The sequence below is a fragment of the Aspergillus udagawae genome, assembly GCF_001078395.1.
Source record: "Aspergillus udagawae IFM 46973 DNA, scaffold_4, whole genome shotgun sequence".
In the NCBI taxonomy this organism is placed as follows: domain Eukaryota; kingdom Fungi; phylum Ascomycota; class Eurotiomycetes; order Eurotiales; family Aspergillaceae; genus Aspergillus; species Aspergillus udagawae.
In genome coordinates this window covers 1,896,670-1,913,608 of record NW_025091267.1, presented here as the reverse complement: position 1 = coordinate 1,913,608, position 16,939 = coordinate 1,896,670, and the positions used below count along the sequence as shown (strand labels likewise).

General features: G+C 49.9%; 5 protein-coding genes across 5 annotated transcripts; 2 read left to right on the top strand and 3 right to left on the bottom strand.

The window, feature by feature from the left end:
• Window positions 1-1,541: 1,541 nt before the first annotated feature.
• Window positions 1,542-3,392, top strand: Aud_006057 (cell cycle RNA binding protein whi3; the record flags this gene model as incomplete). Its single annotated transcript, XM_043290966.1, has 1 exon — window positions 1,542-3,392. One exon carries the CDS (start codon window positions 1,542-1,544, stop codon window positions 3,390-3,392), a length of 1,851 nt encoding a protein of 616 aa, XP_043146901.1.
• Window positions 3,393-5,005: 1,613 nt separating this feature from the next.
• On the top strand, window positions 5,006-6,389 carry Aud_006056 (mitochondrial 37S ribosomal protein mS45; the record flags this gene model as incomplete). The annotated part of the gene is made up of 2 exons (XM_043290965.1): window positions 5,006-5,464; window positions 5,706-6,389. 2 exons carry the CDS (start codon window positions 5,006-5,008, stop codon window positions 6,387-6,389), a joined length of 1,143 nt encoding a protein of 380 aa, XP_043146900.1.
• A 776-nt stretch (window positions 6,390-7,165) lies between these two features.
• Window positions 7,166-9,962, bottom strand: Aud_006055 (ssk1 response regulator receiver; the record flags this gene model as incomplete). The annotated part of the gene is made up of 3 exons (XM_043290964.1): window positions 7,166-7,606; window positions 7,676-8,334; window positions 8,402-9,962. 3 exons carry the CDS (start codon window positions 9,960-9,962, stop codon window positions 7,166-7,168), a joined length of 2,661 nt encoding a protein of 886 aa, XP_043146899.1.
• A 999-nt stretch (window positions 9,963-10,961) lies between these two features.
• Window positions 10,962-12,214, bottom strand: Aud_006054 (PQ-loop repeat-containing protein; the record flags this gene model as incomplete). The annotated part of the gene is made up of 8 exons (XM_043290963.1): window positions 10,962-11,208; window positions 11,272-11,320; window positions 11,371-11,427; window positions 11,481-11,610; window positions 11,674-11,764; window positions 11,819-11,904; window positions 11,960-11,994; window positions 12,058-12,214. 8 exons carry the CDS (start codon window positions 12,212-12,214, stop codon window positions 10,962-10,964), a joined length of 852 nt encoding a protein of 283 aa, XP_043146898.1.
• Window positions 12,215-13,653: 1,439 nt separating this feature from the next.
• sho1 (osmosensor SHO1) lies at window positions 13,654-14,708 on the bottom strand (the record flags this gene model as incomplete). Its single annotated transcript, XM_043290962.1, has 4 exons — window positions 13,654-14,172; window positions 14,239-14,361; window positions 14,411-14,566; window positions 14,640-14,708. The coding sequence occupies 4 exons, from the start codon at window positions 14,706-14,708 to the stop codon at window positions 13,654-13,656; spliced, it is 867 nt and encodes a 288-aa protein (XP_043146897.1).
• Window positions 14,709-16,939: the final 2,231 nt, after the last annotated feature.

The following is a 16,939-nucleotide window of genomic DNA, read 5'->3' as shown; positions in this document are numbered from 1 at the left end:
TGCTGGGTCGCGCTTCAGCTGAGTTGGGTCTAGCAGAGTCACCTACGCCATCTGCGGTTCCTGATTGGCTTGCACACTCTGGATGAATTATGGATGCACTCAGAGAACCCCTCGATGTCATTCGTTCCTTTCATCATCACACCCGATCCATCCTCATCCTAGGTACGGAGTATAGTCGATACGGAGTACTGACTCAGAGTGTAAGGTAGGGTAGTTTTCGACCTTCGACTCGTGGGACGGAACCAGACTCGATCCGTGGGCCACACGACGCACAGCCTACTGAGACTGAGCGACAGTCTATCTACCGTACGTTTAGGTAGGTATCTTTTTCTACGAATCTTGTGGAGCGTATACAGAAGGAACGATGAATTCGCCTAAAAGTACCGGAGCTACTGTAGGTACCGGAATCCTATGGATTCATGCGTAGTGCTAAGTACTATCTATTGGTAGTACACTGTAGTTGTCTCTCAGCACCAGTTCCGGACTTCAACTAGACACTCTAGGTACTCGTAATTGTTCATCCCAATTAATGCGATAATTCGCTGTTATTATTCATCCTTCAAATGCGCTCTTTTTCTTTTTCTTTTCCCTTTTCTCTGCTTCCACACATTTAGATTAATCATTATCACCACAACCATCATCTTCTTCTTCTGCTGTCATTCGCGTGTCCCTTGGATCATTCTTCGGTCGCCATTCATCTTATCTGGGTCACTACCAGCCGGCTAGACTAGACTAAGTATGCCATAGGTAATAATCCTCCTCCGCCTCCCTCCTCCTTTTACACTACCACCCCTCTCCCCCCCCAAAAGTTCCAAACTTTCCCTTCCACACCTACCGTAGTACTTACCAGGCAGGCTACCCTTACACCCACAGCCAGTTCCACTCTCTGTACTCGGTACTGCCCGTGCAATTACTGTATCGAACCACCGCCTTCCCCCCTCGACGCACCCCCCCCAAACCTCTCTCATCTACTCTTTGTACTGCACTCACTACTATTCCACCTTTACTCTTCCGTTCTCGTCTTCTCGTCCGATCTACCTCGCCCATCCATCTTCCTCCTTTCCTCTTCCTTCGCCTCATCGCCACCAAACACCCCATTCTTCTTGTTACTTTTGTGGATTACTCATTCCTCCCTTAGTTAATCGATCTTTGTCAATTTTATCACGTATCGATCTCTTGTGCGACTCATTCTCAATACAACTTCCCTCGGTCCCCTGTCTTCATATTGCCTCCTTCGCCGCCAAAAGCTGCCACAGACCTAATCGCGCTCCTTTCGAAGACTCGGTCGGTCGCGTTTCTTGATGAGGGCATAAAGAAATCACAACGTCGTGTATCCATTTATTCTTCATATTTTGGCGCGTCATCTTCGTCGACCTGAACTATTTTGACGCTCTTGCATCGTATCGCAATATTCTTGCTCGCTCCGGCAGACATACCTTCCCTCCTTTTCTAGACACCCCGCGACTGTTTTTCATCATCAACCCTGCGAATACATTGTTATCATCGCACACCTGTATTGTGACATTACTGGTCCTCGAGGCATGAGTGCCGGTTCGAGTCAGTCTACTCGTACGAGTCCAGGTTCTTACAGTACCACTCAGCGCACGCCTTCCGTCTCGTCGGGCGCGTCGCCTCCTCAGCAGTCGCTATCTTCCTCCCAGCCGCCCTCGACGGCCCAGAATGCGATGTCGACCGACGTGTATTCTCCCACTGCCTCGCAAACATCGAACCCTCTAGGCGGCTCCTCGTTTTCCTATCCTTTCTCTCCGCTCGGCCACTCCTTGCCTTTCGACAGTGTCGCGCCTGGCAACATGCGTTTAACTGATTCCGATCGGTCGGCCCAGACCCTGAACGGCTTCGCTCGACCCACAAGTGGTAATACTGGCGGCGCAATTGTGATGCGAAAGTTGCCCCGAAACACTAGTCGCGAGGCGCTGCGCAGTATGCTGCTTTTTGCGAAAGATTTCGTGGATGCGGATTTCTTTCCTGTTGAACTCCCGGAGGATCACGGGTACCTGACCGCCATCGCGCGCTTCAATACGATGGCTGCGGCTGAGGAAGCCTGCGCTCTACTTGATGGCAAGCCAAACTCGCAGAATGATGCCAATATGATCGTTGAGCTCTATCATGGACCGGTCCCGTCGGCGTTGAACCCCCCGAGGCGCAATACGATTGATCACACCGCGAATCGAAATATGTTGGGTAATGGCCACCTGTCGCGGTCTTCCCGATTCAACGGCACGTTCCAAAGTCTTGAGAAGCTGGCAGCGCCAAATTCGTCCCTGCAGTCGAATGGCGACACATTGACCTCGAACTCAGAGTCAGGATCTCGTCTTCAAAGCATATTTTCTCCCCAGTCCCCGATCGGCAATGGCGTTCATGACCTTCCGCGCGTTAGTGGTAAGTCAATGATCGACCAGGATCCAGACGAAGATACGGGGGAGCTACTCAAGGATCCCGTTGGCTACGCCGAGAACGGTCATTCTTCGGTCGCCCTGCCTCGACGTTCGACGAATCCTCAGTACCCCACCAACCGATTCGGTAGCCTCTCTCTGTCCACCAACATGGCCTCCCCGCCTCTGCACAATTATGCGCCTGGCGGCCCAGGGCGCATGGGGGTCCCGACACCTTCCTCCGCCTTCCCTCAGACAATCAATGGTAACACTATGATGGGAGGTCATGGATACCCTTATGGTAATCAGCATACTCCTCGTCATAGTCTTCCCGCGGCGAATCCGAACGACTTGAATCCTCCCTGCAATACCCTCTATGTGGGTAACCTTCCTCCGGACACCTCCGAAGAGGAGCTAAAGGCTCTCTTCTCCAAACAACGCGGATACAAGCGCCTGTGCTTCCGGAACAAGCAAAACGGTCCCATGTGTTTCGTTGAATTCGACGAAGTGGCCATGGCTAGTAAAGCGCTCAATGAGCTTTATGGATACAAACTCTCCAACAGTAACAAGACAGGGATTCGCTTGAGTTTCTCCAAAAACCCACTGGGTGTCCGCTCTGGTCAGCCAGGCAGCATGAACGCGTCCAGTCACCTTTCTGCCCAAGGTTCGATCCCGGGTGGTAGCAGTCTCGGAGGCGTTCACAGTCATATGTTCTCGACGGTAAGCGGCCCTCCACCTGGGCTTGCTGCGCCGCCGGGACTGTCGATGCCAATGGCTTTGAGAAACAATGGGGCCATGCACCCGCCAGGAAATCCCCACGCACCTATGCCCACCAATGGGTCGTTCAACTCAAACTCTGGTTTGGGGATCAGAGGAAACAACATGAATTCGTTGATGTCCCCGACTCCGCCCCTCACGGGAGGTGTTGGCGGCACTTCTACCGGATCAAACGTGGGAGGCTTCAATTCTTTCTATCCTGACTACATGATGGGTCGGTAGATGGGTCTCGTTTTCTTCTCTGGAATTAATGTCCGACATGTTTGATGACAATTGAGGGTTTCAAGTCTGGCGCATTGGGAGTCCTGGATTTTCATGAGCTAGATCAGCATTCGGAGGGCTCCCCGTTACCTCCTGGGAGTAAGGACTACGGTATTCTAGCCTTGACTGCTTGCTTTTTAAATCTCCCGTCCGGGTTTTTTGTTCTTTGTTTTTCATAGCATGGTATTGTGGGCGCTTTTCTGATGTCTTTCCCTTGGTGAGGCTGCACTCCTCTTCGGCTTTGTGCTGTTTGTGTATTCAGATCCCGGCAAAGCTTTCGGGTATTCGCATTTGCTCAGGTTCACTTGTTTTTGTTACTCGAGTTACTCCACATACCCAGCCTTTTTTTTCTTTCTGGTCTTCCTCGCACTCTCTTCTCCTGTGATGTTCTTTTCTTCCCCTTACTTGTAATTGTGCTCCTGTTTACGCGATATCTCATTTCTCAGCCTCACCATGGGAGACAAACAGTGTCCAACTCGAGTGGCCTGATTCTAGTGGTCTTGTCCTGCGTTCATGATTCCCTCTTGCATCGGTTCTTCTTACGGCCATTCTTTGATCTTCGTGAGGACTGCCACTGCCTCGTCTAACGCCGGTGGAGCCTCTTGTGTTTGACTCTTTTCTTCTTGCCCTGGAGGTCATACTACCCTTCTTGCTCGGATATATGGTTGACTTGCAACTCGCCTCGATTCCAAAATGGATGAAGGAAAGCTTGGGAAATTGAAAAACAAAAGAAAGAAAGGATCAAAACAGAAAGCTGGGATTCGAGCGAGGAATTTCCGACTGCGTTGCTCGCCAGTCTGCGGCAAAAGCGTCGTATGATTTGCAAGATCATTATGGCTGGCTCCCGCAAGGATATATGGCCAAAAGATGAACCATTCGTGAGGCGTTGGCTTTACACGGTTATACATCCATCAAGATACACTTCTGGGTTCTTTTATCTGTTCCTCAAGCACTTTGGGGGGGCGTGATCGGTGCTTATTATTGTCGTTGGTCCCTGGTTTGTAGCGGATTGCTCTATTGTGGCTATGATCAATTGCATGTTACTTTATTCCCCATTGTGTCACCTTTAATTTTCTTTGCTTCTCAAGCTCTGTTGGCTACACTGAGGCATGCCGAGGGACACTGCACTGTGTCTGCTAACATGCACTGGCGATGTTCGATCTTGCTTTCTGGCGGATTGCCTTCTTACTTACTTACTTGCTATGCTAAATGGAAAATTGTAGACGACTTCTTATACTATGTCCTGTGCCACCTTTCCAAATTCCTAACCGAAGATGCAGAGGTAGTATATCACCCCATATAAGGCTCAAGGAGGGCTCGACAGTGCTAGTTGTATCACGTGACCTGCACGGACCACATCGTGAGAGCCGAAAAGTTTCTTTTCCAAATACCCGACTGTCCTTCTTCCACTATCACAAATACCAGTGCTGTACTTCACCACTGCCTCTCGCAGACATTTTTAATTCTAGAGACGCTCAATTGCTCGTGTTCAAGCTGTATAAGCTCATAACTGCGTGTTCCCTGGCTTTGTCCCAGAGCAACAATACTCCCCTCCACCTGAGACGTGATTGAGAATGCCTCCACGAATACAAAACCAGCTGGTCTCTGGCTCTCTCTTCCCTCACCTCTCCTCTACTTCCTCATCCTCTTCAACCTCTTCCACATGTATCTCCAAGCTCTCACAATCATGCTCCTCTCGTCCCTTTTCCTCCTCGCCCGCCTCTCAGACCAGACTGCGGAATGAGATGTTCGCGTGGATCAATGGCGAAGGTGCTGCATTGAAACAACACACGCCGGGACGGACGAATTACATTACCCGCCTCAAGGGCAACGCCGGCAATCGGCCCTTTCCTCTGAACCCTAATTTCGTCAGTGAGCCCATACTCGGCGAGGAGCTGCGCAATGAGATCCACCGGCGGGTTGTGGACAGAAAGCAGAGTGTGCGTGCCGTCAGTGTTGACCTTGGGGTGGATATGCGGCGAGTAGCAGCCGTTGTTCGGTTAGTAGAATTAGAAAGGCGATGGAGACAACAGGTATGCATGCTTTCATTTTCTTTCTGCTCCGTTCCGGCTCTATCGGTTATTTCCCTTGTGCGATGGCATGGTACAGTGATGAGAACAACAAAAAAATCGATTAGTCTTTAAGACCCCAAGCATAACCAGCTTGGGAATGCTTACAACTCCCATATCTGATTTGTGCCCATGTCTCGTTTTTGGTTGAAAATTTCTTGTCTCGGCAGCCTTGGATTGTTCTAACACGATGCTTGAAATTCAGGGGAAGTCGCTAGCATTGCCATACGCTCGTGCAGTCCACGAGATGGTCCCAGTCACAAACCTCCGCAATGACCTGGACGCTCGACCCCACGAGTCCATCAACGATCTCCCCGTCCACCGCCTCACTGATCCCCAGATCTTCTACCCCGTCTCCGAGTCGAGGCAATTCAACCGTGTTGACGCCGGTCGCGTGTTCTCCGCCGCGCCCGCCCTGCCACACAGGGAAGTCGGGCGCGATGCGGCCTCCCCCGACGAGGCCATCAGCAAGATCACACAGGACCCATCCCACATCGAGCGAGTCGGCAAGGGCGACGACGAGCAGCAGGTCCTCCAGCCCGCGGACGTGCGCATCCCGCACCCGCACCTGGTTGCCCACGAGCGCCAGATGCGGTCGAACCCCAACGAGTTCCGCGAGAACATGAAGCTCTACCGTGAGCGGCTCCAGCGGGAGGAAAAGATCGAGCAGGAACGCAAGAGACTCGCCAAGGAGCGCGCCGAGCAACGGCTTGTCCGCGTGCAGCCTGATTCCTCGCGGTTCGAGTTCCGCATCAAGGATGTCGTTGTCAGTCGCGAGACCACGGGCACGGATGGGCGTGGTGGCCGGGCTCCCGGTCGGAGATACGGTGTGCCTACGTACGACCGCAAGAAGGGACAGATCAAAATCCCTACTCGCGTGGAGGTCTAAGCCAACTATTTCTGACACCGTTGATCCATATATGATGAGGGAAGGTCTCGTTCTGCTTCTGCATTCATGAGCTGCTCTCGGTCAGGGACGTAATGTACTGTACAAATATTTCGTGACGGGTTTGTCGAGCATTAGCATTGTACTTATATTCTGCCATGTTTTAACAATATCAATACCAACCATGAGCTCCGAGTTTAACTCCCAAGGGTACATATGCGTACTTTCGACTCATTCGGTTTTGCAAACGTCAACCCCGACCACTCTGGTTACAGCTGAATGATCAAGTATAGTACTAGGTACAAACGTATGCAGCTAGACTCATTAGTCAATCGCATTACCAATCGCCGGTATCAGCACGTCAATGCCGGTAGAGACCCTAGGCTAACTAATAACAACAGAGTATGCGAATAACAATGCGGTGATGCATGGATTCACAAAACAAGAAACACAGAACAAGACATCTCCTTTCGTATGCGAGAGCATGTCGCTAAAACAGTGGTAGTATATACAATCGAGGATTTATGCCGCTCAACAAAGGAGATGTTTGTGGTAAACACTGGGAATGGACGGACCAATAAGGTATGGGCATCACATATGATGAAAGGAGTAATGGCTATGCTGGGTATCCAATGGAAGATACAGAAAAGCGGGACGTGTAAGAGACTGGAGGTAACAATGTGTAATATCTAACAGAGGAACTCTCCTCGTACAAATCGCGTGAGTATAATGGTATCAAAGGGAGACGTTGAGGCCTGAGTTGCAGAGGGTGCAACTGGCTACGTAGCATCCAGAGCTTGGTGCTCCTCATCGTTAGAAGGTTCAGTTGGGTCACCGACGTGAACGGACTCAAGCGGACTGGCCGGTGAATCCAGAGTCTCGTTGCCCTCGCCACTACCACTTCCCGGAGGTTCCTCAGGAAGGATATCCACGGGCTTGGTCAATTCGGGAACGGTGGACTTGCGTTTGCCCGCACCAGGACCTGCGTCGAGCTCCCGGGCCGTCGCGTTGACTGCTCCAGATGACGAGGAGGTCGAGTTTCTGCTGGACACGCCATTAGCGCCCGTCTGCAGAGGGCTGGTGAGACCTCCATCGGTGGGAGAAGATGACTGGGGTTCGTCGGCAAATCCTCGCCATTTCCGCCAGCCTTCAAAGTCAATCAGAGCTTGCATGCAGCCCCATTCAGTCACCTTCTGCTCCAACCAAGGAAATCCAACGGGCTAAAAAGAAACGGAGAAAGTCAGCCATTAACCCGGAACGAGATGCGCAAAGCGTCCAAAATGACATACCTTGGTCAAAAAGTCATTGCAGCCAGCAGCCAGAGCCTCATGCCGATCGCTCTGCAAACTACTGGCGGTCAGAGCAACAATGATAACGGGACTCTTGAACAGAGACAAGTCATGAAGAGTGTCCTCCTCCGACAGCGAAACCTCAGATGATGCTTGGTTCACTTCCGGCGACAGAGAGCTGGCACTCGATCGTCCCGAGGCAGTCTTGGTGAAGACACCGATCCCGTTCAGGCGCTCGAGTCTTCGAATCTCCTTGGTCGCATCTAACCCGTTCATGACGGGGAGTTGGATATCCATCAGGACCAAGTGAAACCCACCCTGGCGCCATTTCCTCACCGCCTCCTCGCCGTTTGCAGCGCACTTCCAACGGACGCTGAGCCGCTTCATGAAAGCTTCCAGGAGCTTCTGGTTGATGATATTGTCTTCGACAATGAGGACGTTGATGGGAGGAACGGTGCCTTCAATAAGGCCGCCAAAGGCAGCGTTTGGCGATTGGCCGTTGCCGGCCTTCTTCGGTTTTGTGGGACGCGGGCGCGGTGAGGAAACACGCGCTGGAGGCGTGTGGGTTTTGGTCTGAGGCGATTCGGGAGGAGGACCAGGCGGCGTAGGGACTTGGGGCGCTGTTGCGGGAGGTTGAGGACCCGAAGCCATACTAGAGTCTACATCTAATCAGTAAGAAACGATATCTTAACGGTCTAAAGAAGAACAGTAAGGGTCCACGCGTACCTTTTGCAATTGGCGCTGTACCAAGCATTGTGGGGGAGTTGGTAGTATGTCGAGTGAGTGGTGGCCGGCGGGAATGTCGGTTTGCTCTATTGCCTGGTGAGGGTAGCGGAGGCGCCATACCAGTGGTGAGAATAGATATTGAGGGTGCCGTATGGGCGTTCACGCTCGTAGATGAGGCCGACGGATGAGTGGGGGGCGTCGGGGCATTTGGGTTTGCAGGCATGAGCGGAAAGTACTCTCCATGCTCGCCCGGTTCCGAATGGTGATAATATACAGGATGGCGGGGGGAGGGCTTCGGCGTTCGCCGTTGAGGGATATCTATGACCAACGCTTCGTCCACCGTCTGACCACCAGGAAAGTACGTGTCAATGACCACACCTAACGGTTCCTCAGGACTCAGTATCCGCTCGGGCGTAGACTGTCGGTTGGAACCTTCTCGAGGAGAAATGCGGATCATGATATCAGGTGAATCAAATGCTTTCCCCAAAGAGTTGGCGTACTTCATGATAACTTGATCGCGCAGCTCGTCGACAAGCGAATCTTCCATGGTCGGTACCAGGGTGGCCGAGCCCCCAGGCCGTTTGACCCAGATTTTTCGAGGAATCATCTCAGCGTTGACTGTGGCAGGGTGACCGCTGCTCTGGCCGAGGTTATGAGAAGGCCCAAAACCCAAAAGACCGCTGATCAAGTGTTGATGTGAGGCTGGAAGAAGCGACTGACGGCGAACCCCAATGGTGGGGCGCTTCGGAAACGGGGACGACGACGGAGGACCGACGAAACGGGAGGCAGATTCTTCAGAAGAGTCCTCGGCGACAGCATCCAAGGACGGAGTCAATTGAGATTCGAGTGGTGGCACGCTGGGACTTTCTCGAACTGGTCGGTAGGCAGCTTGAAGCGAGCTTGCGCCAGCGGGCCCTGGCAGCGAAGCCGAATGTGGAGGAGGGGTCGCCGACGCTGAATGTAGCGAATCGTCGCCAACGGGAGTCTGTGGTGGAGAGGGCTTATTGGCAAGCTCTGCGGTCAAGCTGTACTGAGGATCGGAGTCGTTCCGGATACGTTCGTAGCCGTACTGGCCTTCTTGATCTCCCTCTGGCGATTGTGACTTCCCTATGTCTTTTCCTTCGGTCGGCTGCTTGTGCCGAAGACTCCTCACGAATGTCGGAGACTGCTGAATCGAACTGTTCTGTGATCCTTCTTGATGTGAGTTTGCGCCCGATCGGTCAAAGTGGGTGAAGTACTGATCGCAGCCCGCTGAGGAACCAGTGGCAGGACCAGGAATCTCGCCGGGGGTACTGGGATGATCGAGGGGTATGGAGGAAACTATGCTGTAGGCGCGGGATTTGGCATCCCCTTCTCCTTCGTTAGGGGTCAAGAGATGAGGAGGTAGGGAACAGGAAAGGTCGGAGGTTGAGTTGGGGTCGACTGGCGGATCCGCTCTGGCGGCCGCCTTTTTCTGAACGTTAACGGGTTTCTGGTTCTGTTTTGGATAGGTCGTAGCCGTGCTCGATGATCGCCGCAGAAGCTTCGACTTGAGCAGCTGCGACAGCCGGCGCTCAGGCATGATGACGATCCACCACAGTAATGTCTGATAGCTCGGCTATCAAATATTATTGCACTAAAAAGAGAGATGGAAAAAATGACAGACAGGCAGGAAGAAAAAGAAAGGGGAGACAACCGAGAGAGAAAGTCTAGAACACAGACGACAACAAGGAAAAGGAAAAAACAAAAGAGAAAAAGGAAAAGAGCACTGCGTTGTCACCTCATTCTCTGCAGTCGTACAGTAATATTGTCTTCTATCGAAGCAGCAGCAGTAGCAGCAGCTCAGCGGTCTGCAAGTGCAGTTGAAGGAAGGAGCTTTGAAGAGCGACAGGAAGCTTATTTTCTTCTTTTCTTTCTTTGTTATCAGCTCTTCATATTCGATCCGTGGAACCAACCACCTCAGGAGCTGAGAGGCTTGGAGAACTGTGGTTGGGTTGAGGGGAAAGGAGATGGTTGGAGAGGCAGAAGAAGTAAATAAAAAGGGAGCTTGGGGCCTGAAGCTCGTGTATAGAGAACTACTAGAACATACAGATGTAGGCGGAAGAAACGGGAAAGTTGGAGAAATAAAAGACAGAAACAAGTAGATACGATCTATCTACCTTGTATGCCTCTAATTTACCTGAGCAGGGATCCAGTGATATGACAACTGAAAAACAAAATCACGGACAGGAGAGAGCGCGCTTGGACCATATTCCTGACATTATCCAACGGTTTACAGCTACCAAGTGTACCGAAAAACATCATGGCACCAGTTGATTTGATGGGCTCAATATAACAGTGCTGTTTAACAATCGCCGATCTTACCTGAATACCTAGGGTAACTACTAATAGGTAGGTAGCTCGACTTACCTATGTACTAGGCGACATCGACTTGAACCTCGGTCTATATAAATTTTATTTCTTGATGCACATTGAAGTTCCAGATGGAGAGTATTTGGGCAATTTCCAATTTCCAATGTTCTTTTATCCTCTCTATTTCTGTAGCTATCTAGATGACGCTCCTCAACCCACTTCCACTCAGTTATGCGTTCTCATTCAACTCAGGCTGCTCTACAACTTCGACTGAACCTCGCCGTTGGTCCACCGCAATCTGACTCTCAATATCGCAAGGCCTCTTCTCAGTATCATTCACCTGCTCAGACTCACTCCTGTGCATACTTAACATCTCGTCAATGCTCAAACCAGCAGCTTTGGCTTCTTTTCGCAATTTCCGGTATCGAATGCGCCAAACTATATGGCTCACGTAGATGCCGGCTTCCAGGACGACCCTATCGCATCAAGGTCACTACTCATTCATAACAGCCAATGCACCTAAACGGGTGTAAACTTACACTATGATGTACATGACTCCTCCGAGGATATCAAATGTGCCCTGCGCGGCTTCGAGCAGTCAGCTTCCATCCTCCGCCTTGGACGAATAAGCAGCATACCTAATGCAAAAAGAGAAAAAAGTCCTCCCAAAGTATCAATGGACAAAAAGAGCCAATCTGTGACGCAGTAATTAAAGTGTGTCCACCCAGAAACCCTTTGGACCACTTACTAAAACCAATCACTCGCCCGTCTCGCTTCCATAGCTCAAAGTACGGCGGTATAAGCCCCGACGCCAGCAGAACAGCAGCAACGACGCCAACGACAATATCCGGCCAGGTCACACCTTTATTGTAGGGTATCTACGCGACGATAAGTATGTATTCCAGCGAAGGAGCCTTAACGGGTGCATTACGCAGACGTACTCGCAATGTGAGAATCAGCAACGCCTCAATACCACCGAACAGTGCTGCTGTGCCAATTACCAAGGAGATTGCCTTGACTTGGCTATAGTTGCTAAGGGACAATGTCAGCCCTGAACCATATCTAAAGGTGAAAGGCGTTACCCACTGATTATAATATAAAACCTGACCCCAGCTGACTAGCGAAAAGAAGCCAAATATCTGCGGCTGTATTTGCAGCGGTATATTCACTTTCTGCAGGATGAAAGTCAACATTTCGAGCCCCTCTCGATCATGGAATCACTTGTACCTGGAGAATCAAGTATGCTCCCATGGGCACAGCGCCTATATTCAAAGAATAAGCTATCGAGCTTCGGAACAACCCAGAGGACCCAAGTGCAAACATACAAGAAGCCCATAGGAACATCATAGACGGTGGCAGTCCGTCCGTCTTCTTCTGTCGCCAATTATACCATATTTGCGGTATAAGCTGAATGCACCAGAGAACCGTTCCGATGGTCCCTAGTACATTGGATGCCACCGTGACGTTTTCGGTATCAGCCATACTTGTATAGAGTCGGGTTTCAGTGACTATAAAGCTCCACTCCAACAACTTGTCCACCAAAGTACTTAGAGGATAGTTTCGGATCAATAAAGACGTATGAGCCCGGGGTTATATGTCTCGGACAACGATCATCCTTCCACAAAAAAACAGAATGAAAAAGTGTGCGAATCTGTCCAGCCTTGCAGTAGAAGGACAAATCTAGTGCCGATGTCAACGCAGGTCAATGCACAACAGAGCAAGCATCACGATGCCCTGTGCCAGATAGCTACGTGGTTTCGTTCAGTTCTGCACCAGAAGCTTAGTTGAAGACAAGAAAATCCCTTCTGCCCTGGAGAGATAAGCAGACAAGCTCTGGACACCGAGGCCGTATACGACTCCAAGCATTTTGATGAGTTTCCAACTTTTCTCGATACAATCAAGAATCGAGATCATCCCAATGCGGTCTGCACGACTGCACATCAGACATAGCAGGATCCATTTGCGTGGCAGCAAGAGTGTGGTTCCGGCTCGCGGGAGAGTCATCTCATTGGGGGATCCGACAATGGAGAACTGGAGATTGGTCTTGGGAACTAAGACTAGACAGGTAAACCACTGGAGAAGAAGACACCCACCCGCCGCCTAGGGAGCTAGACTGTGAGCCTTGACCTTTCAAGTCTGACTCCTGACTCTGAGTTGTGAGCGATTCAGTGGGCGCTACAGATGGGACTTAGTCAGGTCTTTCCTGAGTGGGCGGGGGTGCCTCGATCTAGACACACCCAGCAATACAAGAGAAGCATAGAAGCGTTCCACGACTTCATTTGGAGGAACAATCTGGTCGATATCATTTCCTACTTGCTCTTGATCCTCTGAAGCTTGTGAAAGTTTCGAGCCCTACATCACATTGAACGAAAATTATGTGAAATTCTCCGATGCTGGACGCAACGTCCCGCGCACGTGGCACCTACTGAGCACGATCTCGAAATACTCGACATTTGGACTGGGATCCACGGCAATGCGATCTTGAACCTATCGGACATAATGGCTATATATTGCTTCTCCACTACAAACGAATAAGTTCGACATCTCTCTAACAGCAGGTGGAAACCGGAAAGAAATAAAAAAAAACAGCTACACATCGAACCGTTGGAAACACATCCGAGGCATGACAAATGGAAGACAGAACCATGAAGGGTAAGCGCGCAGATGCCCGCTGAATGGAAATAAAAGATGGAGAAAAACCAGCAGACTGAGAGAACGCACCACTTAGAATGGGATGCCACAAATAAGCAGAATCCAAAAGAAACCATCAGACATAACATGATCTTTTCGCGGAACCAGATCTCGGGCCGAGTGATACTACTCGAAGGGTATCAAATACGAAAGCTTTTCGCGACAGAATGGCGACAAAAGTAGGAATGACCAGAAGAACAAGAAAGGGAAAAAAGTGCGCTCCAACCGAATCACAGCAGAATCAGGTAATTCGATGGAGCAATACCGGTCTCTCCGTTGGATTTTCTGGCCTGCCACCATCTGCCGCTGACATCCGACACCTCCAAGATTTCATGTTTGCTGAAACTAATTTCGTTGGCATCTTCAGGATTGGCATCGTACGAATATATCGCTTTTGCCTTGTACGGGTATTCTGTTGGTTGTGGGACTTCGTCCTGACCGTTGTTGTTCCCAGCAACGTTGCTGGCAGATGGGTTGCCGAAACGAGGCTGGGAGGAGCTGCGGTTTTCTGAGCCAGGAGCACCACCAGGATAACCTGACACCGGAGATGACGTTTCGAAGCCGTTGAGTTGGGCGGAAGTGTACATCTGGGGTGCGCTTGTCGACATTGTCTCTGGGCGATGACCAAAAGCTGTAGACATGGGTCGATTTCCGTACGCGCCGCTACTTTCTTTGTTGAGGGCGAACGAATCGATAAAGCCGCGATGCGTAGCTTGAGGAGCCGATCCAAAGTAGAATATCCACACGACCTGTTAAGGTTAGTTTAGTACGACAGAATGCTGCGACCGCTAGAAGGTCAACCAGGAATAACCTACAATGACCATGGACAAGAGGATGAATCCGGCAGCTGCAGCTTGCGACGAGGATTCACTTTCGTAGACCAGAGTATTGACCGCCAAAGTGGTCAGCACTAAGCCTGTTGAAAGATAGCCCACAACCTGTTACCCATCAGCGCCGAGAATCCCACGCCGAGGTCGAGAAACATACCGCTACCCCATAGGTGAGACCGGTGTCCGAACCAACAACAGTTGTGACCCCGATAATACAACAAAACATGTAGGCGACTGCCCACCATGAGTAATTGGGATAATCCGTCTTGATATCCGAGATGATTGATGCGATAAATGCGATCAACCACGCAAGCTAAAGATCGAGAATGTGATTAGTCACTAGTCACCAGTGTCCATGCCAATAACCCGCATTAGGGACGACGTACAATCGAGATGGAGATGGTCGCGAGCGCAAATGGGTCGCCTAAAATATTGCTTGCCCGAAACTTCGCCATTCTTCTCTGGGGCTCCGTATATGGATTCGGTTTATGAAAGGACGGAGAATGCTCCGAATATGCCAGCATGAACGGTATTCGCTATATACAGTGTCGTCGAGCGGTTGGATGTGGAGGATTCGATTTTTGTTCGATTCGACTCGGTCGTGATGCAACAGCTATCACAAGCGACAAGGCAAAAGCAGGCCGATATTCTAACACGTTATTTCTTTCGTGAAGTCGAGATGGTATAGGTCGATATCGATTGAAAATGATTATTGATCTAGGTGAAGAGACGGACTTGAATGTAGAAAAGAATGAGACTGGGCAAAGAGTCAGTCACAACTCGCAACGCAAATGGAAATGCAAATGCGCATAAGAAGAAAAAGACATCGACTACAGAACATTGTAATGGACGCAGCAGGAATCGGGTCAATGACAAGGGAGGGAGGGAAAGAAGATGAGGTGACGTGTAATCGTACCTTGCGACACGATCCAGGTAAAAGCGAGTGTATGTCTTACGATGACGAAAACTGGTGCAGATGTCGGCGTGAGAGGATTGACCGAGAATCAAATCGATACTTAGAGATCAATCGAATCTAGCATGAGGCTGGTGGTATGAAACTGAAAGCAAGCAAGAACCCCTTGCAGAGACGCGGAGAGACAACAACAGCACCTGGCTGTAGGGAACGAAGGTGGTGTTTGAAACGTTAGCGGGAAGAAAGGAAGAAAAATCGAAAGATAATAGAAGAATCAAGGTGAGGAACGAGTGTAAATCGACGGGTGTAAACCAATCGATGAGGAGGTCGAAGAAGAAGAAGAAATAGGTGGAAAACAAAGAAACAAGGACAGTATGAAGTGAGAAAAGATTGGTTAACACTAGTACGTCTCTAAGAATGATAGAATAAGAAGATGGTGATGATGATGAAGATGGAGATTAACGGATGGAAGACAGAGCCTTGACCCAGTGTCCGGTCGGGAAAAGGAGAGTTGATCAGTGAGTCGACTAGTCTATCTACGGTAGCACATTCTCCGTAGTGGGAACCAAGTGGGTGAGACTTATGTAGATATCTCAGGTCAACACGAGAGAACAACGTAGAATAACTGACCAACTACTTTGTCTTTATGGGATCTAGATAAACCATACGAGCCTTGGGAGTTTTGCAAGACAGCTACGGAGTTCATCGGGTCAGATTAAGACCTATGAGACTACCTGCTACCCTTACTTTTGGATCACAGTACCTATGCAGTCGCAATACTTAGGTACGTACAAGGACTAAAGGGCAGCCCTGTACGGAGTCTCATCCCCAGGAACCATGCTGCTTGTGGGCCATGCCAATGCGTTCCGCAAGGCAAACAGACAGACTCGTACTCTCGAAAGTTGAGAATTGATTCTGGTCTCAATGGTCTGGTCCTTTTTCTCTTTCATCTACCTCTCGGTACTACGTACAGGATTATTAGTATCATTTCCCCCTGGCAGGTCCAACGACTGAGGAGGAAGAGAGGACCTGATTGGAAGATGGGCGAATTGACGGAGCACCAAGAGGGGCAGCTGGGGTAGGTGGAATAAGTGGATGTAACGACATTGACCAATGCTCATTGTTTCTGTAGTTATTATTAGCGCACGTCGGCAATGATCCTTTGTTATTTCCCTCTTGTCATTGCGACGTTGCGGTTATCCTTGTATGCTGACTTGGTTTATTTTTTTAATTTTTATTTTTTTTCTTGGTCAAGGATTCTTCAGACCAGCAATACATATATGGAGTAGCTCTGCGATATCTAAACTAGAGTCAAAACAGGCTCGCAGATCAAATATGAAACCAACAATGTTGAGTCGGAACCATGGGCCAGCAATGAATCAAAATGAGATCTTGGAATTTGGAAATTTAGGATTGCGCCAAAATCGCACCATGCACAACAATAATGGGTCCTACTAGCGACCGAGGTACGCAAAAGTTCTCAAGCAAAAGAAAAAAAGGGAAAAAAAAGGAAAGGAGTAAAAGAACCATTCCAGTTTCAGCCTCAGCAGTTGTATTTTGTGCAATTCATTTGCTTGTGCTCTGAAGGTTCTAGACCTTTTTTTTATTGTGAGGCTGATGCATGTGGCACAGTGGTATCCATCGAGTGGCTTGACACAGGAGCAACGAAATAAGGATTAGCATCCGTTAATCTACGAAACATACTCACTGCGAATGGAATCAATCTTCCCTAGACCCATATTAATTTCGAGGAAATTTGACTCTGACATTAGA